The following is a 23,999-nucleotide window of genomic DNA, read 5'->3' as shown; positions in this document are numbered from 1 at the left end:
AGAGAAAACAAACCTTTAAAATTGAGTTTGACTTACACCACCTTTTTGTGGCATAAGTCCACTGGGTTGGCAGGTCAGGTGACTGAGCTGTGCAGATTTAGGATCCAGCAAAAGTTCCAGTCCCCCGCACTCAGTTCATCCTTCTCCTGGAACACTTATTTTTCAGGGCTTTTGCCAGCATAAGAGCCACAGGTCTTGGGATGAGGGAGTTATGCCAGCATGCCTCCAGCTGAGACAGGATGGGGGAGTTACAAAGGCACTGCCTGGCTGCATCAGGAATTGGCCAGCTGAGATGGAGGTCCTCGAGATCCAAACTTGCTCATCCTGGGAGATCCTGGGTTTCAGTTGCCCCCTTATATGGGAAAAGCTCACATTAAGCTCAACAGAGCTTACTTCAAAGTAGACATGTTCTGTAACGGCATAGCTTCAGTATCCTTGGGTTGTTTTTAGAGGTTTTCATATGTCGTGTTGGGTAGACGCTCCATTGTGTTGGTTTGCTTGCCTTTGCTCCTCCCTCATTTCTTATTATTGTTTTGAATTCTCTTAATGTGCAAGCAAGTTCTAATGCTGTAAGCAGGTGGGGTAAAATATATAGATAAATAAATAAAAGTGTGTCTTTAAGGAGGTAGTACATCATTGGGCAGGGTCCAAATTGTCCTTGAATGGTGAAATCTTCTGCAAGCTCTCTGGTGTTCAAAAGCACATTCAACCTGCACCCATACCAAATTAGTCTTCTTGTCATTATCATGTGGACAAAGTGATTCATCACATTATTCTCTCACCTTGCCTGGAGAGATCCATGACAGCCATTATCAGGAATAGACAGCATTGTTATGGGAACGTGCCACTCCAGCTGAAAGAACAGCATAGTTATTGGTGCTAAGTGTTATGGCAGCAGCATGGGAAAACCATCACATCAACCCAATTCAGGTCATAGGAAGAGCTCTGCTTGGTCATGTCAAAGGCCTAGCCAATTGTTCTGTCCCAGGCAATGGAGGGAGAGATTCCAACCACAAACCACTAGTCTCAGCTCAGACTCTAGTAAGCAATGCCAGGTCCAGCAGGTCAAAGTCAAAGTGAGGTCAAATTCCCATGAACAGGGTCAGCTGAAGTGGAGGTCTAGCTCCATTGAGGTTAGTCAACCAAAGCATAGTATAGGTCCGGATAAGCAAAGTCAGGCAAAGCAAAGGTCAAGGTCCAAAATGAGGCATGCAGCACCTTGGACAGCTCCAAGTGGACTATAGGCTAGACATCAACTGGGCCGGTTTGAATGTTGCTCCAACAAGCAGCCAATCCAGACTGCAGTTCTCTCTCAACCGCTTGCTCATCCAGAGTGGAGCCTCTACTCTTAAAGGGACCCAGGCTATTCTCAGAACCAGTCAGCATGGGGGAAGCTGAGATTCTACTATGGTCCTCAGCTGGAGCCTTCAGAGTCTGAGGAAGATGGCACACTTTCTTCAGGATGGAAAAGTGCTGGCAGGGATGTCAAGGAGTCATTCTGAGTACAAAGCCTCCTCCTGGTACAAGATGTCCCCTGTATCCTCGGTCTCTTCCCCTGAATCTGATCCCAGGCTCATGCCACCAGTCCAGCATCTCAAAGGGACCAACCAATGCCTATGGGAAGTCCACAAGGCATAAGAGCAACAGCCCTCTCACACTGTCGTTCCCCAGAGACTAATATTCAGCGGCATGGTGCTGATTCCGGAGGGAGTATATAGCCAGCATGAGTAAGCAGTGGGGAGGAGAGGTGAGTGGAGGAAGGAGGGGGATGGAGCAAGGGAATGAAAGGAGATATCCTGTCCTCCCTGCCCCTGCAATCAGTAGCATAGCAGCAGCCACAGTTGTCTCTGTTGGATTCAAAGTGGTTGAATCATAGAAGGGCAGGATCAATTATTTTCCACCTTTGATTTAATCCAAGCCAGAGGCAAACTCAGAAGTTTTAATGTTAACTTTATTTTCAAGGTGAACAGCATGAGTCACCCAATGTCATATTCTGAGCCAAGGAATTACAAAGCTCAGAAACATCTTGATCATACCTTAATGAACTTGTTCTCTACTTGTGGCTGTCTGGAATGTCTGAAATGATCTGTTATGGATTGGTATGTAAATTCTCCTTTATGGCAGGAGGGAACTGGAATTGAAAGAGGGGTTGATGCCTTTCATTTGCAGAATCCAGATGTTCTTTAACATGGTGGAATGAAAAAGCTCTCCTCATATAAGACATCTCAAAACATAGGCAAAGGTCTACAATATGAACTCATCCATCATTAATCACTATATACGATGCACTGCTGTAGGACTTACATGCATTTCTACCACCATGAAGACCTACACATTGGTGCAAGTCTCCACACCCACGTTAACCCAACTGCGTGGTTGTTTTGAGTAAATGTGTTCACCTAAACAAACATGGGTTGTCTGCAGATGCACAGCGATCTTCAGTCACCTTGGTGTTGTGCAGCCCTCTGAATGCATTCCTCTTTCACCCACCGAGTCCCACCAACAGTGAAGAGGTAGGAAACTTGCTCATATACATGTCTGGCAAAGACATTCTGCCACCCCAAGCAGCTGGTTTATGTGATCCAAGAGATGCATTCCCACATCTTTGCAACGTTGAAGAAGACATTAGGAACAACACTCAGATTATGTGCAAATATGCTCAATCTGAGTCCCAACATCTCCTGCCAAGTCACAAAAGATATTTGGAAGTGGCTCTTGGGATGCACACTGCTTCATTGGTATACCTGATAATAGGACTGGCCGAGCGAATGCTTGAGGTTTTCTGTGGAATCATCTGAGCCTATTTGCATGAAAACTCCACTGCTCTGGTCCTGAGAAACCCATATATATCCATATATATATATCCATTCCACATAGGAAAGCCCCCACCCCCAGCATTCATCCAGCAGCAAAGTTTCTCCACAGAGACCTTATGTTCCATACATTTATCGCCTGATCAGCACTGTCAGCTCTACATAACATCAAGCACCGGTAGGAAGAGGGAGAACAAGAGAGAAGTAAAGGATTGATTTGGTTCATGCATGGTCTCCCCCAATGTTTGCCCACTTAACAACTGGGTGTGAGCATGATGTCACCTGACCAGCATTTTTGGTGAATGACACTTGAGGTGGGAGCAGAGCCCACAAGCACCTCAGCAGGTGAGCAGCCTTGTGTTCTGTTTGTGAATTCCAGGACTGAGGTTCATACCTTCATTGGAGCATCTATGGCATTCGGGATCATGAATCTTGATGTATAGTAATAATCTGGATGTGAATGTAACTGGCAAAATATCATAACAACAAGGCAAATTCACTTCATTGGAAAAGCAACTATAGCTATGCTGATACAAGCCACACCATGTGCCTTTGCAGCTACACGCATCTTTAGGAATGGGTCTTCCAGTTTGTTTCCATAGTCTTTTCCCTTTGTTTTTATTTATTATTTTATTTATTATTACAACATATCATCTCATAATACTATAGGTGAATGGGTTTTTCTTTTCATTGCTGGTTATTTGTTATACTTTGAATTGCTATAGAATGGCAATGTGATTTTTGTTGTACTTTTGGTCATTTCTTCAGCCTTCAATATGATACAGTAGAAGGGTGGTACACAAATTATAAATTAAATGAAATATTTGCTTTCAAATATCCCCAGGGTACCTACAGGGACATTCACTGAACACTTTGTTCATCTGGCAAAAGCCTTTTTGAGGGGAATCCTATCATAAATTGCTATTGTGCCGATCTTTAATAAAGAAAACCCCAAGAGATGGTGAATAATAGGTTGGGGAGAGAGATAAAAAAATAGAGGTATCTCTTCTTCATGTTTATTTTTCATGCCATTGAGGCATCATCCATCTGTTGCTTCAGATGTCCTGGTTTCCCCTGACTTGTAAGATTGGACCCTGTTATCACTGTATGTCTGTTTTTAATCTGTTTGCTATAATATTTTTAATGTTTAAATCTGCATTTAGATTTTTATTTTTATTGTGTTCTATTTTTTATATTGCATAGAGATTTTCAAATATTAAGCAATGTTGGTCATTCCAAATAATTCATTTATTTAACAATTAATTCCCAATACATGGTTGATGGATCAGATTGATTTTAGTAAGAGAAGATATGGTTGGACTACCCTTTCCTCACTGCACAATTTAAAAGGACTGCTAGTTATAAAAGTTTTATTGACTTGAAATACTTCTAAGCAAGAGAGATAGTCCAAACTTTTAAAAGGTTCTGTTCAAGTTAAAGCTGATTTCTAAACCTAAATTAATGCAATATTCATGTACTTTCTCCCTAGTTATGAATTTTCTAAAAATGAATTTTCTTTGTACACACCTGCTTCTTATTGTTGCAAGTAAATCTATTTAAATAAACCAGATCTTTAGGAGTCATTGAGATAGTTATACACTGTGCATCATTAATGTAAAGATATACAGAAAGAGATAAATTATACGTAATGCTTTCGTAGAGTAAAAACATACTGCAAATGTAACGGTTGGTGCTTTCTGTAATCCACGAACAATGTCTACATTATTAAATCACATGTCCACTTCACAGACATTTAGCTAATAGTAATTAGTAGACTACGTAAAACTTTGAGAAGTTTTATTAATGCAGTGATAGAGTTAGATGTTTCTCAAATCATATTTTGTGGAGCCATAAGCTGAAAATCTACTTACTGTCAATTCATTGAACATTTCCTAACCCATAAGGTGCCATCTAAAGACATGGTTCATCCAGTGCTCCTCCTCAGTGCTCTGTAGATTGTAGCTTGAAAACTGTAGAGAATGTAATAAATGGGTGTATATAAAGTGTGACACTATTGAGCCAACCCAGCTTGCAGCTTCATTTTGGGAAGTTGCACCTGTTGCATTTATGATACAACTGTTCTAACTCATCTTAATGATGTAGATGAGCATATTCCAGGCTTTTAGTTCCATAATTCATTGGTTCTCAAATTTCTTTGGGCTCTCAAATTTGATGAAGCTAAACCACCCCCTCCACCACTCTCATTCCATTCTGGTCCCTTCCAACTCTATGATTCTACAGCATTGCTGCGGCGCCCCCTGCAGCGCGGCGCCCAGTGCGACTTCACTACTCATGCTAGCCTAAAATGGCCTCTGCTTAAACGCCACTGAGCAATTCAGCAGGTACAGTTCTCATTGCAACCCTATAACGAGAGATGCTGCACCTGAGGAACTTCTGTCTTCCTCTAGGTTATTAAATGGTGGAACTCTCTATCCCACTGAGGATATTGGTGAGCCCTAATTCCTTTTACACTTACCCACTCCGTTGTTGGAGGAAGTTGGAGGGAGGAGGCTTGCTTCCAATGCACTCTTCTGCTCTTTCACTCCAAGTGGTTGTGCCAAGGAACAATTCAAACATTACTTCAATGGTATGTCTGCTACCAAGAAATTAAGTCCTGCTCTGATCTACATGGTACCATTTGTATGAAGTGACCCCTGTGTGGTTCATGTGATTTAAATCATGACTCATAATAAAGCTGTGTTTCCTCACATTCATTTCTGATCTCCCAAATGTAGCCCTTAAGACTAATTTAGAGTGTTAATAGTTCCTAAAGAAGGTAACTACTGGGCATGTATGCATTCTTGTGATAGTTTTTAATGAGACAGGAAGACCTCACAATTTGACCACTGTCACTAAAGTCCTAGTGTGTATACTTTACCAACTTAAAATGCAGCAAGGTTGTTCCTTCTCTCGATCAAAGCTGTTTTGGGGAAACATGCATCAAAGCACAGTAAGGTAAAGGTAAAGGACCCCTGAATGGTTAAGTCCAGTCAAAGGCGACTATAGGGTTGTGACACTCATATCGCTGCAGGCCGAGGGAGTCGGCATTTGTTCACAGACAGCTTTCTGGGTCATGTGGCCAGCATGACTAAACCGCTTCTGGTGCAACGGGACACTGTGACGGAAACCAGAGTGCACGGAAACGCTGTTTACCTTCCCATCACAGCGGTACCTATCTATCTACTTGCACTGGTGTGCTTTTGAACTGCTAGGTTGGCAGGAACCGGGACAGAGCAATGGGAGGCCATCATACAGATCTGAACCGCCAACCTTCCAATCAGCAAGCCCAAGAGGCTCAGTGGTTTAGATCACAACACCACCCACTCCCCAGATCAAAGCACAATATTTCATAAGAAACAGCAGGGCAGACACGGGATAGATATGGGTTGTGGCTAACGTTATATGTACACCGGTTCCCAAACCAGCAGTGGGGGACACACTAGACACAGGACACACAGCTGTAGACACATTCATTTAGAAGTAAATCTCATTGGTTTTAAATGAAAGGTTGGAATAGTGATTGGAATAGCAGCTTTAAGGAGTTGTCATATTTGATGCAATTGATTAAAAAATGGTTTTATGTTCTACCCCTTCCTAAAGCCTTAGGTGGGGCACAATAAAGTAATGTTTATGTCTCTAACAACTAGGTCCTGTATTTCCAATACATCAGTCTGAAACACACTGCCCAGGGTTTAAATGGCAGTCTTTTCCATCACATCTTGAAAGATAGGGCACACACCAGAGCACATCTGGTGTGGCTTGAGGGGGCTGCAGCCACGAAGAGAAATGAGCAGCCCCTCCATGCATAGACACAAGTTCCTTAGGCATGGGGCTCTTTGGAGCCTTACAACCCAGAGGGCTGCATAGACAAGACAAAAAATTGTGGATGTCCAAGACTTCACATAAGCAACCTTCCTATACCTATGGGAAATAGCTTACATCAGGGATGTCCCTGGTTGATCCTGGCCGATCGTGGGACCCTGATGCCCCCCCCCAAAAAGGCTCAACAACTTTGATTAAGCTTTTTCAAAAAAGAGCTGAACAACTCTGGTCAATCCAATGGGTAGATCACTGCCGGGGTTTTTATAGTGGGAGTACATCGCAGTCTCTTGGGAGTTGGACAGCCCTGGCTTACATCATGCAACAGATTTCATGTACATTTTTTTACATTTCCTTGTATGAGTTTCTTCCATGAAAGTTTCTCTGGATATAATGTGGAAAGGGGTCCCATTAGTTTCATCTTGGAATCAGGATGTGAAATAGCAAAAGTCAATTACATATTCGGGGGAACGACTTTTCCGTGATCCTGGTGGAATGATCACAACAATTCCCCAAAAGCAAAACAATTTAATTGAACATAATTGCAGAAGAAAATCTTAGGGATAAGAAAGGAAATGCCACAGTGCAGGAACTGAACACACACAAAAAGTAGTGGGGGCCTGATTGAAAGTTTGTCTAAAATGTGACTTGATCTTTTTCACTAAGAACCTTCCGAGAGGGAAAGAGTAGGGCAAATGCCAAAAACTAGTTGGACAAAACCCGTAAGCTTTGTGTCTTATCTATGAGAATCAGTCTATGCGTGTCATGCTAGTTTTTACAGTCATAGTCTACAGTCTTGCACTGATAAAATCAAATTTGACAGTAGCACAATATAGAGGTTTAACTGACAGCACACACAGCACATTTGCTAGTCATAACGCCACAGTTTAATGACTGATGCATCTGGGAAGCTAATTCAGATTTTTTTCTGAATGGGATAAAGGAGCATCCAGTTAATACCAACCATGAATTCAAACCATGTGACAAAACTGATGCTACATACCCTGTTCTTGTTCTGCATATTCTGCAAATTGAATTGCAGGAAAAGAGCCACGTTGTACATACATCCGGAGAGAAAATTCATTCTGTATTTTGTACATCCACCAGTAACAACTGAATGCATCCAGCTTGCTACTTTCAGGTCAACAAAGTAATCAGCCTTTATCTGTTAAATAGCCTAACAATTACAAATTGTGTGCCTGTTTTGAGAAAAAGTACAGGTTATAGAATTATACAAGCAGACATAGTATAAATAAAATATTCATATAAAAATAGTCTCTTACAAAATATACTCTTTTATCCTATGGTTCATTTTCCAAAGATGGAAACTTGTCTGGAGTTTTGCATTTATGTGTGATGCATTATTTCCAACTGGATTTATGTAATGCTCCTTAAAATAAAATTAAAAAAAACTGGACAGGTTATGCACTGGTATCTATCTAGGTGAAGATGAATATCAGTTTGAGATTCCAGACAACTAGCAGCAAACAGCCAAACAAATTATAAAAGATGCCTGCTTTTGTACTTAACATCTATTATTGCAGGAAAAAAACATCCTGCAATTCCAACTAGTAGAAATATCTGAGTAAACAATAATATATACAGCTCAAGGGTGTCCCCTCCTTTCCATATCTACAAAATTATTCCACAAAAAAAGCAGGCTATCTAAATGCAGGATGGTTTTCAAAAATGTCGGTAGAGTTCTTTTTAATTAAATAAATTAATATTAGCTTTATCTGGATAAATTGTTAAATATTGCTATTATTATTATGCCCAGATGTCCCAAATCCCTGTGCTAAAATATCTGCAGCACGACAAAAAGGCAGATAAACCAGTGTTTATATGGAAAACATCAACAATCCTACTTGCAGTAGCACATTGTCTGAAAAAAACGGAAAGACAGAAGGACCAGCAGAAGCTTTTCACAAGTGTAGAAATCCCTAAATCTGCTTAATCCACTCTCTTTAAGTTGAAATTCACACTGGCGCATTGTCACCCCATCCTGTGCAAAGACCATGTTTAAGAATTGTTTGTTCCCCCAGCCCTCTCTTTATGCATGGTGCCTTTCAATCTCTCCCTCATCCAGTCCCAAAGAGCCCCTTGCCTTGGTCTGGACATGGGCTTTTTCCCTTAAGGCAGTCAATAAATTATGTTCTGAAGGCGCAGAATATCTGAGAGCATTTCCCCCCCACTTTTTTTTTTTTTTTTTGTATTAGGTGACTTGTTTGTTTCTGTTTCCTTTTTTAAAAAGTCTGATGTTGTTTTTGGACTATTTCTCTAAGTCTTTGATGGGTCTCCACTTAAGCGCTGATATATTAAGAGGGGAAGATGGGATCCATTTGCTGGTTTTCCTTTTGGAAACAGTGTGGGTCTTTGCTACAGTCGTGTGTAGGTGCACTGAGCTTATGTGCAAAAAAAAATGTGTTTATTCCAAGGCTGTAGGATCCCCCTCCCAAGCCACACTTTCATTTACAGGTGTACACTTCTGTTCTTTCACTGCACGTATTACATTTAACATAACAGCACCAATGAAATTTACAGTTGCACTGCCACACTCTTGAATACTGATGAGTATTATAACCTCGACCGCAACACATCAGGTCACAGCCATTGGTCTGCTGGGCTGTTTTGTTGCACATTCTGCCCTGTGTTCCCACACTTCCAGTGACAGGGTCCTCTTCACAGTAGTTAGGCGATTTCTCTATGTACACTAAATCTGTATCCATGGGTTTACGGTAGGAGAGTGGTTTCTTTATCTTAAGAAAAGTTGGGCGTTTATTACGACTTGCCCTCACTGGTTCAACCTGAACGGCTTCGTTGTATTTGTCCTTAAGGATGTAGCCCAGCTCCCTGAATTTAGGAAGAGTTGTCCAGCATGTCTTAGTAGTACATGATCCCGACACACCGTGGCACTTGCATTCCAACTTCATGTTCTCTTCAAGGATCTAGAGTAAAAGGAGGAGAGGGTGTTATATTTAAAACCACAAGAGAGGATGGAGAAGAAGGGTGGTGCACTTAAATCTGTTTCATAACATGCAATACTAAGCTCTAATTTCAAAAGTTCTTTATCTTCATAATTACAATGAAGAACAAATGGTAAAAACCAGGCCAGGCTTAAAACGCACAATGATGCTTATGGAGCCATTTAATCTAAAAATGCAGCAAACACAGCTTTTGTTGATAAAGGAAACATTGGTCAACCACACCTCTGCTTAATCAAAGGAGGGGTTAAGTCTTTAAAACCACTTGCAATATAGTGGGCCAGTCTAACTAGACTATTACAGGAATCCTACAGATGGATAACATCCATTTTTTATAGATGGTGTTGAGGACAATTCTGTACAAGTTTATTTGCCCTTGTTTTTCTAGCTTTACACCTTATGTAGTCATGCTACAAAGTCTGCCAACTGGTGTCTTGACCAATGTTTAGAATGTGTTGCCCTAATCTAGAGACCCCTTGTAGGGACAGGGATCCCTACAGAAACAACAAAGAGCCTCATCACACCTTCAAGCAGCTTTTAAATAACAATAAATAAATAAATAATCTTATTATTTATACCCCACCCATCTGGCTGGGTTTCTGGCTCGGTCAAGAATTGCAATATGCTTCAAAAGCTCAGCAAAAAGAAATGGGAGACAGGAGCAATCTGACATGCAGTGTACGCTTGGGTTGCGAACGTGATCCGTGCGGGAGGCACGTTTGCACCCCACAGTGTCCGCAACCCGCAGCGCCGCATCTGCAGATGCGTGGGTTGCGATTCGGTGCTTCTGCGCATGCGCAAAGCGCGATTTAGTGCCTCTGAGCATGCATGAGCACCAAAACCCAGAAGTAACCCATTCCGGTACTTCCGGGTTTCGGTGTGTCCGTAACCCGAAAACGCGCAACGTGAAGCATCTGTAACCCGGGGTATGACTGTACATCTATTTTACAATTGTCACAGACTGTACTTTTTGCATTTCATGGCCTACATTTTTTTTCTTTTCACGTGTTTGTGCTTAAATAAACCTGCCAACTGAGGATAGCACTTTATGCATCTACTCCATGATGCCTTACATAATAAGTCTTCCAGGTGCTATAAGACTCCCTCTTGTTTTTACTACAATAGTCCAGCATAGTTACATCCTCTGAAAATTAAATCTCTCTGTTTCAGGTGGTATAACTTACCCTGAAATTTAAATGCTGTTGTTTTGAATTCTAGCTAGCCGTGTGGCTTTGTTCATAGCAGTCTACACTTTTACAGCGCCCAAGTTCCAATTCAGCCCATGAACAGACAGTGACCACAGAGGGAATAAACAGCTCCATTGGAAAGAGCTGAGTAAGCTGCTGCAATGGATCAACAGCTGAAAGGACTTGTGACATGTGTTGAGCTTGCTGTTCTCTGTGATGTATCTTGATGCCAGCTGGAACCAGCTTTGAGACCTTTCTCGTCTAAAAGCGGGGCTGGGCACATGTTGCCATGCCCAAGTTTTCATTCATATCAAAGTGCGAGTCAGACTATCTTTTTTTAGGGACAGGTTATGAGTTAGAAGCAGATTTTGCATCTAGGGATTTCCAGTTAGAGGAGCTCAACTAAGTAAGTAGGAATGGGAGAGATTATTGCCTGGCACACTGGAGATCTACGAGCAGGCAAGTGTAGCTAGTTCCTTTGTAGATGGCAACTGCTCACATCTAACTTCTGTGTGTCCTCAAAACTCACTGCAATTGTTTCAAAAACACATGCTTCCTGGTCTAGCACTAGTTTACCCCTCCAGTTTTGAAGTCCTGATGTCTTCGGTGAAAACATTCCTCTCCTCTTTCCACACACCCCTCCAACCACTTCATTGTTAATATTGTCTGACAAACAATACAACAACTTTAACAAACCTTGGCATATTAGTATTCTTGTCACATTCCACAAGTTCCTCTCAGGTGCCTGTCCTCTTTTTTCAAAGTAACATAGATTACTGGTTTCCAGGCAGGTCCCAGTCCCAGTTAGCAATAGCCAAAATATACTCAAAGACTTCTGAAACCCAATTTACACTATTTCTGTTGTTTTTGTTACCATCACCACCACTGGGTTAGCTTTGTTAGTCTGTTGCAGCAAAAGCAACAGAGTATTGTGGCACCCTAAAGACTTAACACATTTAATATGGCATAAATGTTTGTCATCCAGAGTCCACGAACGCTTGGCCCATAATAAATGTGTTGGTCTTTAAAATGCTTCAAGGCTCGTTATTGTTATGCTTTTCTATTGTATCTTTCAGTGAACAAAGTGCCTTCCTGCCACCCTTTGACACAGGCTAGTCTGAGAGACACTGACTTGCTTAAGGTTACCAAGTGACCTTCATGACTGAACAGGAATGTTAAGCTGCATTTTGACCCAAATCCAAACCCAGCACCCTATTATTGCAATCTTCCTGGTCCCAGCAGAGCCTGAAAGGCTTGACTAGTTTGCCACAGGTAATAGTTCAAATTATACCAGCATATAATAATAAACACAGCAAGATGTGCAGTCTTCAAATTGCAAGCTTGCTTACACACACACACACACACACACACACACAGTTCCAGCAGCAAACCTGTGGTTTGAAAGCAAAAGGTTTAGGCTATTCTAAATGCTGATATAAGCAGTCTTTTTAACCTTGCCCACATTTTCTCTAAGCCTCTGGGATGAATTGATGGCACTTGTTAATCTATCCATCTCTTCTCCCCCCTCAACTAATTAGCATCAAAAATTTGGGTGTGTGCACTGTGTATTATCTATAAGTAGTCAAAATTGAACTATGGTATTCTATACAATGCATAGCAATTCCACACTATTTCTAATCACCATTCAGAACATACAATCAAGAGTTTAAACCCTTGATTTCTTTTCTTCTGTTGCACTCTCTACTGTACTACACTTCCACTAAGGAAAAATACATTCTGGGGATGGTGCACACATGCAAAAATGTGTATACCCAAACCACCCCCTTGGAACTGCCCCTTACATTCCAAACAAGCCAGAGAGCTTTTAAGTTTTGGGAGGCACTCGCAAGATCTCGTAGGGCCATCTGAGCTTCCACAAGATTTCTCAACAGCCTCCCCAAGCCCAGTAAGCAAGTCAGAGACTTTAAAAGTGTTTTCCACACTGGGAAAACCCAGAGCATAGGAGCTTTCAAGATCTCCACTTTGCGTGCAATTGATTTGTGGGATTTCAACCAGCCAGCTTTCAACCACGTAAGGCTGAAATGGGGCAAATTAATTGCACGCAAGACATGATTGTACTGTACATGCAAATTCCCCTCAATTGAAAGCAAATCCACGTACTTTAGGGCCTGTCTGTTAACATCAGGTTTTGTTGACAGGTAAGAGCCACTTCGGCCAAAATGGGAGTGGTGCAAAAGAAATCGCAGCCTGCTCAACAGCGAGGAAGCCATGCAGCCATATTTTGCCTTCTCTGTGCAATTTAAGGGTGTTTGAAGCTGAAAGGGCAAAGCTATACATCAGAATAAAAAATCCCCTAAAAAGTGGTGATGATGACATACTTGGCTAACATTACCACTTTCCCCAAAGAGGAAAGAACCATCAAATATTTTGTTGAAACTGGCCATCCAGGATTTCAGGACACCTTTGACACAATTATCCCTGTCCTCCTAAATTTAGGTATGGTTTTCAACTGGACTTCATCCTACTTGATTGATTGATTTGTTAAGGTGTTTTTATTCTGTATTTCACCACAACCATCACATGGAAAATAAAATACAACAAAACATAATACATAATAAAGCCGTTAAAACCAATTCACAGAGAATTAGTTGTATGCCTATTAATAATAATAATAATTTTATTGTTTATACCCCACCCATCTGGCTGGGTTTGCCCAGCCACTCTGGGTGGCTTCCAGCAAAATAATAATAAAATGTTAGACATTAAAAACTTCCCTGAACAGTGCTGCTTTCAGATGTTTTCTAAAAGTTCCCATTGCCCATGACTACGGTCAGGGGCATTGGGAATTTGCAATAATTTGTTATAAGAAGCCTACGGGTCCCCCCCCCTTTGCTATTTGCCTGTGTCATTTGACAAGAGAAAACAAGTAAAGGGATATTTTAATGTGTTGTTTGTATTTGTTGTTAACTGGATTTCTTACCTACTCTTCACCATAAGGTCCCAGTGCAGGTTACAACAATATAAACATGCAAGATTGAAATCAGTTGAAACCATTTACAATCAGAATAATATTGAGGGATATAGATAGGTGTCAATATCAGGTGTCAATAACCAGGGCAAAGATGTATGTCTTTAGTAGATTTGAATCAAAAAATGCACTCAGTACTGTTCTGCTTATACTTGGGGAAGGGTGAGAAGGTATGTTTGCCAATTCCTCCACCCCCTACAGCCCCCTGTGTATCCTGCAAAGCTTCTCAAGAGTTGAGGGTTCTTAGAGTCTAGGACAACATGGAAAGTGATGCTGTGGCATGGAGCGGGAACTATCAAAACCACTCCCTTTCTGTGAGGAACCTCTGCCGGTTCCCAGTTTCCTCTGTTAATTGAAGGAGCAAGTCTGGATCCAACCCATTACATTTATGGATACAGCATAAATTAGAAATTGAAGTTTAGCATTTAACTTTTAATAGGAATAGATTTGTTTCTTTATTTTCCAAAATCAGCTTTCAAGTTCTTAATATATGATTGCTACTGTTTGTTACTTAAGCTTGATTTATCTTTAAGCTGCTATCTGTAGTTAAAAGCTACTGCTTTGATAGTTTGTATTTAAGTCATCTTCTTCTACCGACACCAATATACATCTATCATAGATGAATCATCACATATTGCTAATAGTTTTCAGCTATGTAAACAACTCCTAGAAAAAGGTGAAGAGTTGTCTGCTATTAAATACCCACCAAGGCTAAAGTAAAAGCCAATAGGCTTATCAAGAGCAATTTTTGGACCAATCAGAATAGAAAGCCTATGAGAATAAATTACTGAAGAAGTTGTAAATCCTTTTCATTGGATATATTTTATGTTGGACAAACACACCATTATATGGATGTCTTCCCAAGGATATATCATGAGCTGCTTCCTTGGAAATGAAACTCAAAGAAATCAATGGGACTAACTTCTGAATAAATATAATTGGGGGAAAGTGTATGTTTTAAGACTTAAATGTTGAGGAGACTTTAATTGCTGTGATTCTTCTGAGAAAATTCCATTTGCAACTGCAAAACTGAAATAGCATCCTAATTCCATTTTTTATGGAGAGACCTTAAAAAGACAAAGGTCGTGGATCTATATGTCTAGGGGATAACATAGCCAGTAGCTTCTTTGACATTTGGTTTTTCTCCTCAGCAATATAAGTGGCTAGATGGGAGACTTCAAATAAACCTCTGGCTATGCAAGCAGTTCTCCAACATACACATGCCTACAGCTCCTTTGGAATGTAGCCATAAATCTCAAAAGGTTTGAAAGCAAAGATCAGCAATGCTAATCAAACAACAGCAAAGTGAAGGGGAGAAAAACAATTTTAAATGGCGAGATTAACACCTGAGCTTCAAGGCCTAGGTGGCTTTGCTGCTGATACCATAATCACTTGATTCCAGAGGTATCAGAGCAGCCTCAGTCAGTTTTTAATTATTCAACAGTAGGATGTTCTTCTAGACTTCCTGGAGTCTATGGTAATTTTCAAAAGTTCCAGACACACATTGAAAGCTTCTTTTCTTTTTCTTTTTCTGCTGGCATGACTTGAGATAGCTGAGTGCTATAGCACATATTTTTGGTTACCATGGTTGTACATCAGATTTTTTTTCTAGATAAAGCTTCTTGACTTCAAGGCCCAACTAAGAATGGCACATGCAGAAGAAGAAAAATCTTTCTCCTTGAGATTCCATCTCCACAAATACACAACACATCAGCAAAGAGACCACACGCTGTCTCTCGTTCACTTTCCCCATTGTTAAAACGGTATACACAAACACCCTAGCAGTTTGCCACGGAAATTAGAAGCACAATTCTAATGAGGAAAGATGGAGGACAAAAATACCAGTGTTGGTGGAGGTAACTTGCAATGACTAGCAAATAAGGATTGACCAGTATTCCTAGAAGGACAAAATAATAGCTGCATTACATCCACTTGCAAAACCAGTATAGGTATTTCAAGTTCTAGGAGTGGACCTTGAAAATGCAGGGGCAGCCATTGTTCTACCTGTAGAGTCATTTTGAAATTCTTTGAAAGTCAGTCCATTTATTTGAACTTTAGGTTTACCCAGTGCTTTTTTTCTATAAAAACGGTGCTGGTACTCACCATGAAGTTGTTACAGTAAGTGCCACATTTTTAACCTGTGCTTTTCTTTGAGAAAAAAGGCTGCCAGTACTTACATACCCTTGAGTACCACCAGAAAAAAAGCATGAGGTTTACCTTGTCCTTTTTATCTTGATTTGTTCTGCTGCTGCTGCTGCTGCTGCTGCTGCTGCTGCTACTACGACTAAGACTTGTGAAGCTGAATTGCACAGGAGTGCTCATCTTGACCCACAGGTTTATAGAGCAGAGAAATGTAACATGACTTGGTCAGTGGAACATGAGACTCTTAATCTCAGTGTCATGGGCTTGAGCCCAACGTTGGGCAAAAGATTCCTGCATTGCAGGGGGTTGGACTAGATGACCCTCATGGCCCCTTCTATAATTCCACGACAAAACATGTTCAAGTTCTAATTCAAGGGTGGAGGCAATGGGCAGATATTATTTAGCATGGATCTAGGGGAAAGAAGGGTGGAATATAAATTGGACCTCTATTTGAAATCCTGGTGAGCATCTCTGTCAGTTGAACAGGTAATAATGAGCTTTGTGGATCAATGGTCTAATACAGTATGAGGCTGCTTCCATGTTCAGCCACTCTCACACAATTGTTTAGAAATCAAGATACTTCCATTGACCTTGCCTTTTTCATCTCCTTTCAAATCAGTTCCTATTTCGGCGTGCTCATTTTGTAACTTATGATCTCATCTCGATCAGCTATGTAAGACTTCATTCTTTGTTGTATTTGCTCCGAACTCTTTTATACCAGAGATTTCTACTGGAGTGCTGAAGGAAAAGCAAAGTGCTCCCTGTGCAGGACATGATAGGATTACTAAGTCAGCACACCTATGTCCCTCTGTTGAAGAGACACATCAAATAAAAAGCCACCTTGATATGCCCTTGGTTGCAGGAGCCTTCTAATGCAGCCTGTGTCATGATTTATAACAATGACTCATAACACGGTGTTATATTTAATATGATGTAATGCTGATGCAAAATGCCATTCAGTGAATTTCAATGTCACAAAAGAGAAAGCGGGAGCACAATTCAATAATTTGCTTTCCACTCAGAACCAAAATGTTGTTCCTTGAAAGGTATTGGCTCTTTCTTACACCCTATCTTATTCTACAGTAACACCGTCTGAAAATGCATTTCTGTTTTTCTCTAATAAATGACAGGCTTTCCCCGCTACACTCACATGGCCTCAGTAAAAAGGAAGTTGAATTTGCTAAAGCTAATGCATGAACATTTCTCAACCACAGCATGACTTTCAAACAAGCACCTTGTGTCAGAGAACCTCTTCATCACCCATCATTCTACTCCACTGCCATTTAAATGTTCGCATAAAAAACCCCAACCCAAGGAGGCTGACATTTAAAAAATAATAATACAGAAAATAATGAATTCATGTTACATCAGGAAAATAATAATAATAAAACTATATAAAATTATAAAAGAGATTTTTTAAAAATCAGAAAAATGGCAACTAATTAAAAACATGATTACATTTTTAAAAATACAAAGCGTAGCAAAGAGCAGCAGAGAATCATGAGGTGATATCCAACTTTCTCAGAGAAGATCCACCGAAATCAACCAACATACATGACTTAAGTCTATTGATTTCAGTTTGTCTGCTCGAAGTATGGCTGCTGGATATAGTCCACAGTCATTCTGCTATCTTGGAGTTTGCTTATAATAAAGTTTTGGTGTTCGTGATGAGCTTTGTGTTCACATGCTCCACCTGCCCTCACTCAATTAACTAGCTACTTTCTCTTTAATGTAAATCATAGCTTCCCATTACATTCCAACGAGGTTTTGTGCTAAAGCGTGCTAATCATTCCTCAGCATCTATGAAATTATATTAAAAGTGCATTAAAGGCATCTTATGATATTAGAGTCACTCTGATGAAGTACTCCCAAATATCAGTGTTGATGTAGAACACAATTCCATATGTGTCCTAAGTCAAATATGTTGTAAGGGAGCAATCCTAAGCTTTTGGGAAGGGCAGCTAGGACAATGTTGGATACTGCAGATCTCCATTTCCATGGCCAGAAATGGAGGCCCACAGTTGGATGGAAAGGTCCAAGGATTAAGGTCTGCCCAGTGTGAAGTCAGAAAGTTCCACATTTACTGATCCAGCCTTAGAGTTCCACGGACTCCAAAGCTCCCTACATCTCCAGAACCAGCAAGGGAAAAGGGGGAAATAATAATAAAAACAAAAGCGTCCTCCTCACCATCTGCTGTAGTCTGTGCAAGTCCAGTCCACTGCTGTGGACTTTATCCTGCCAGCCTACATAAGATTGTTTTGTCTAAATAATCAAGAATTTGGTAGATGTTCTAGGATATGGGTCTTTTGGTGGGTTATAATAAAGGTTATACTGAGTATTTTTATTATATTTGCAAGTATGAGGTCAACTCCACGTATTAGGTGTCCCCTAGCAAATGCTTAAATTATGTGAGGATATATTTATACCACATGAAATAGCATCATTTAACACTTCTATCAATTTCTCCACTTCTCTGTAGACCTTCAGTAATACCATCCGGTCCAGTGTTGGACTACAACACCAATAGATTGCCAACAACTCCAAACAGTTCAGCAGTTCTACCCAAGGCATGCAGGAAAATATCTCCACATCAAAACAGTTTCTTTGCCTTCTGGAGAAATGGCAGGTGGCCAAAGTCACCACACACCCTATCTCTTCAGATAATACCCTCAATAAAATGAAAGCTTTCATGATCAGATTGTTGGGTGCATACGGAGTGCCTAAGAGCCAGTTCTGCCATAATGTTTTACATCTCCAGGATGCCTTTGGAATGGATTCTGTGATTTGAACACTTTTCCATGAGAATGGGTTGGGCATACATCATATTCGAATGTGACACCCTGAGCTGAAGCTCCCCCCACCCCCCATTTCTTGTTTGAAGAGCTAGTTCATTGAAGAATCTCTGAAATGACCCATTTCCAAAACGGAATTGGAATCTATATGAATGGTCCCATCAGCTAATCTGCAGATTCACAATGCTACACTAAAACTTGCACTAGCTAACAGAAACAGCAATAGGTCTGTTTACACAACTCCACTGCCACCACCACAATAGATTAGCAAATGCATGACAAGAAGTGAAATTGTCTTCACTGTGTTAACTATGTCCACTAGTGACTGCACATTTATCAATAGAAAGAAAAGTTCCGCTATATATGCTATATGTGTGCGACTCTTTTTTTACCCTATTATTATCTCTGACTCTGAATGCCCTGGGTAGCGGCAAGGTTGAGTGCATGTGGAGCCTTCTCATTCATTTCTGGGAAATTAAATTCTACTTGTCTACATAAATATTCTTCAGCAAACATATGTTAAACTCCACGAATCACAGAATAAAACCTAGAGCAAAAAGGAGGCACATCAACATTCTCACAGAGAAACTGAAGTATGCACCATATATAAGGCCTTTTAAATTCAATTTGCAACTATATTTTAGCTGCATTTGCAGATTTGAATATGACATCATTGGTGGAGGTGGGATACTGAAGATCTCAAGTGCCTTGAAATGTATTGTCCTGTCATCCAAAATATGATTGTTGCATGATCCTACCCTGAGACATACATGCAGGGACAGCCATTGGGTGAGAGTGTGTGGAAGATGCTAAAGCTATAGTTCAGAAGGATGTATGGATCCAGAATTGGCCTCCACAGTCACTTACTGACTCACTGTTAAAACTGTGTTCATGGAAGACAATCTTACTTGTCTACGAGTGATCGCCAAAGAAGAAGAAGATAGTTCAGATGAAACAGAGATGGGGGAAACACTTCCTGTCACTGCCAGCAGCATCGCATTCAAAGTCATTCTGAGTACTGTGATATTTTTGCTCCCATATTTCAGAAACCAGGTGGAACACAATCTTTAATGTACAAAGCTTGAAATACCATGCACATCTCCTTCATCCCCAGTGTTTACTTTATTAAGTAATTTGTGCCAACCACACAAGGAAATCTGCACGCTATTTTTAAGGCATTGTTTTCTTGCCAATTGGGGTGGCAGGGGGAATTACCCAGGTGCCATATAGTAGTATGGTTTAATTGCTAGATTTAATTATGTTTAATTGGTGCAACAAACCTTCAGCTTAACGAACAACACAGGCAGACTATGATGAATCTTCACACTTCAAAGAGTTCAAAACCAGGTTCCTGATCCAATGTTCAGGAGCAGTTATTAAAACTACTTTAAACCAGGAGAACCACAAATATGGTAAATGAAAACACTTAAAATGCATTCATATTTTGCCTTTGGAACCAGCTTTCAGGGATATCAGCTCTGAATACAAAGGTCAGACCAAGGTGTTTGGGCCACAGAAATAAGCCTATAATTCAAGCCCCCTTTGTGCTGGGTGTATCTCTGTGTGTGGATTGGATGGAGGTGGGCAAAGGGACACTAGTGTTGCTCTGCCAGCACAGACCCTGTTCCACCTGCTGAACATGCAGCTGGGTGGAAGTACCACTGGTGGGATCCCTGTGATAGCCTGCAGAAAAACCCAAAACAGGGTGCTGCAAGAGTGAGATGGGACTGGAAGAATGGAAGCTGCAGCCACATCCTCTTTTTCCTGCCACTTAACTGACTTGCCGGAAGGACATTACAATTTACATAAGATTGGACTTTGCCCTGGGAGCAGTGGGTTGCCCACTTCTGAACTAGAGACAGAAACAAACAAGAGGTTTCTGGGCAAGTACAGATACTAACCTGAGAATGTGCATGTTTCCCAGTGAATCTGTAAAATGCAGTCAACAGATGCACATTCCCTAAGGCCTGTTGCTGATGATGGATCTTGCCTGGAGAATGTACAAAAACCTGTTGACATATGCAGATTACTCAAGGCCTATTGTAGACTAAGCAGTTATATTGAACAGGAAATGTGTGTGTTACGTGTACGTGATCCATGAGATGTGGTGTATGTGCACAATGACCAGTTGTTATGCACATTAACCACTCTACTCACAGCATCTCTAACATACACATGGGTGTAGAGAGACAGAAATGTGAGGTCAGATGGAAATGAAATGGTGGGGGGGAGTCCTGTAGCAAATACATTAAAACTGAAATGTGTGCAAAATAACACAGTGACCATTTACAACAGCAGCAATTGATAAAACAAACATCTTAGCACTACTTGATTCATGAGCTTTTGGGAGTTGAATCCTATACATGCCCACTCAGGAGTAGCTGAACTACGTAGCTGCAGAATTGCAAACTGAGGGTCCCAACCCTTTATTTTAACACATTAGCAGCATTAGTGATTGAAAGCTATTTGCACTGCAGCCTCATCCATTCAGTTTTGAATCCCTTCCAGATGAGGCCAGAAAAAAAGCACAAAGTAAATACTGTCAGTGACAAAAGAGTCAAATGAGGGTAAGGCTTTCCTGAATAGTATTTTAGCTCTCTGAGATTTATCAGAGCTATTATGTACAGAATTGGTTAAGCAGCAATATCCATCATTAGTAAAATTGTTTTCTGAAACAAACATTTTCTAAACAGCAAATCCAACTCCTTGTCAGCTGTAATATAGCTCAGGCAACATATGCTGACTGTGGTATTGTTTTTTTAAGGGATAACTAATTTGGTGTCCTCCGGTGTTGTTGGACTCCAATTCCCATCAGTCCCAGCCAGCATGGAAGATGATAGACATAGTCCAACAGCATATGAATGGCACCATGTCAGATCCTCCAAGTGTCCCTATATTCCAGGGACAGTCCTGAATTTACAGAAGCCATCCTGGTTTCTGATTTGATCCTGGAGTGTACCAGTTTTCCTTAGGACATCCCTAATTTCATCAGAGAAATGTCGGAGGTATGGAGTTATGCAACCCCCAAACCAAGGAGATAAATAACTATACAACCTTTAGAAGACATCTGAATGTAGTCCTTTATATGGAGGTTTTTTAATGTTTAATGTTTTATCATGTGCATATATATGTGGGAAACCACCCAGAGTGGCTGGGGCAACCCCATCAGATGGGTGGGGTATAAATAATAATAAAAATGTTATTATTGTGGAATAGGACATGCCTATTTTCATTGGAGAAATGTTGGAGGTCATTCAGGAGAGGCATCCTGGATTACTGAACTTCTCCAAAAAGGAAACCCCCTTCAGTCCCATCATACCAAGTTGCCTGTCTTTTTTCTAATGATGCAGAGGTTGACATTTCTGCAAGCAAATGGCATTGCAAAAATATGGAACTCACTCCTTCTAGAAAAGGTAAACCAAGAAGGATTCCTGCAACAGATTTGTCTCTCACTCACCCCCAGGAAAGAAAGCAGTATTAGGACAGGAAGTAAGCATGCAATTAATTGGTTCTATGCGATCTGCTAGATTCAAATGTTACCAAAGCAGAGTAAGAATTGAGTTCTTACCACACCTGTATTGTAAAGGCTAGCCAAAGAAGCTGCCACATGGTGGGAGTTGCCAGACAATCTAGATTACAGCATTCATCATTTCCCTCTGTTTATTTGTATATCTACTTGCTTTCTATAAAAAGCAAGGGTGGACCTTTGTATACCCCAAATCCCCCAAATAAATAATGAGGTGGCCATATGCAATCTAGAAACTTTTAAATGCTAAAACACAGTTTGCTCCATTTTGTTCTTTCTTCCTATTTTATGACTGTAAAGCATCGAGATGCGGTAAACCTTTGACTGGCTGCTGGTCTTGTGAAGTGCAAGTTTGCATACCTTGTGGACCAGCAAGTGACATTGGCTTCAAAGCATATGCACATACGGTAAATGTTGCTGTAGACCTGAGATGGCCCTATTCAGAGGTGAGCAAAGGTGCCTACCTTTCGCCCCGCCTCGTTGTTGTGCAAATTCATGAGCGTCCTTGCATTCTGCTTAATCTCCCTCGCGTCCACAAACACTTTGGCGAATCCTATTCCGTATCGGATGTCTGCAGAGCAGCCTCCCCATTTCCATCCTTCGTCTTTGTGGTACTGTCCCTGTTTTTCCTTGTCGCAGCCGCAGTCGCTCAGGTTCCCCTGGGTGCAGGCAGCAGTGATTGCATGCGCTACTCCAGCAGCAATGATGGCGTAGGTGAAGGCTGCTTCTCTACTACCTGGAATTAGGAGACATTTCTCAGTAAAGGATAGAACATTTGGAAGAACAGGGTAGGGGGTGGGGTGGGGGTGGAAGAAACTATGCAAGTCCATGCAGTGGAAATGCTTCAAGGTTATTATTAGACATGCTGTAAATATGCAGGCATAAGCATTTCTTGACATTTCAAAGTCCTGGTCTTTTGTTGATGTTCAGGCACTCCCAACAGAATCAATACACATGCTGTAGTGAAGGCAGTGCATTTTGCCATGTCCATAAAGGTAAAGTTACCAAACCCAAAGCGAATCAATCAGTGCTTAATGATGCAGGTAAGACTGCTGTATCAGAGTGCAACCTTGAGTTCACCATGGCTTTCAAAAACCCAAGCACACAGCTTCGGATCAGGCCAACACATGGCCAACGCAAGTGCTGTGCTATGTGTATTCAGGAAACCTTGCTGGTGTTGACTTAACATTGGTCATGGTGATGAAGTTCATCCCACAGAAATCCAGAGTGTGGATCACCACTTGCATGCTATTTGCCAAGTGCTGGATGTGAAGAGCGCAGACTTCTCCGCCACACAGGTGTGCACTAGGCAGGTCTAGGACAAACTTTCCGTGAAAATAATCCAAGCTGAATTTTAAATAATGAAGCGGAGTTATTAAATGGCCTCTGTTCTGTGCTTCATCCTGTCATAGTGATTATGAAGGCTTTGGCAGCGATCACTAACATCACAGAAGTGTGTTAAAAATGTGTGTCTGCACACAAAAACGAAAATCTAGTTTTCACAGCCAAACTAGTCTGGAAATTGTATTTGTTTGAACTTGGGGATCTCACAAAACTACAGGTCCCAAGGATTTCTTGAGTGAGTTTACAACAGTAAAGTTTGGTGTACAGTATATTTGGGGTTGTGGGTGTTATTATTTTCTTTGTTTTAACCTTGGAGACATTCCAGGACCAGATTGGAGCCATGGGCTGCTATACCAAAATATAGACTAGGAGAGTATATTCTTCAGCCAAGGGTCCCTGAAGTCAT

At 40.9% G+C, this 23,999-nt stretch overlaps 1 protein-coding gene across 5 annotated transcripts in view; it reads right to left on the bottom strand.

Annotated features, from left to right (window-relative positions):
- Positions 1–7,496: 7,496 nt before the first annotated feature.
- WNT7A (Wnt family member 7A) overlaps positions 7,497–23,999 on the bottom strand; it is a 51,502-nt gene continuing 34,999 nt past the window's right edge. For all 5 annotated transcript variants that reach the window (XM_083603096.1, XM_083603097.1, XM_083603094.1 and 2 more), the window contains 2 exons: positions 22,714–22,985; positions 7,497–9,577 (listed from right to left, as the gene is read on the bottom strand). In XM_083603096.1, the coding sequence (XP_083459222.1) occupies positions 9,098–9,577; positions 22,714–22,985 (752 nt within the window). In that variant the 3' untranslated portion in view covers positions 7,497–9,097. The remainder of the gene's footprint in view (positions 9,578–22,713; positions 22,986–23,999) is intronic.

Source organism: Podarcis filfolensis (assembly GCF_964270895.1).
Source record: "Podarcis filfolensis genome assembly, chromosome: 2".
Taxonomy (NCBI): domain Eukaryota; kingdom Metazoa; phylum Chordata; class Lepidosauria; order Squamata; family Lacertidae; genus Podarcis; species Podarcis filfolensis.
This window is presented reverse-complemented; position numbering and strand designations above follow the sequence as displayed.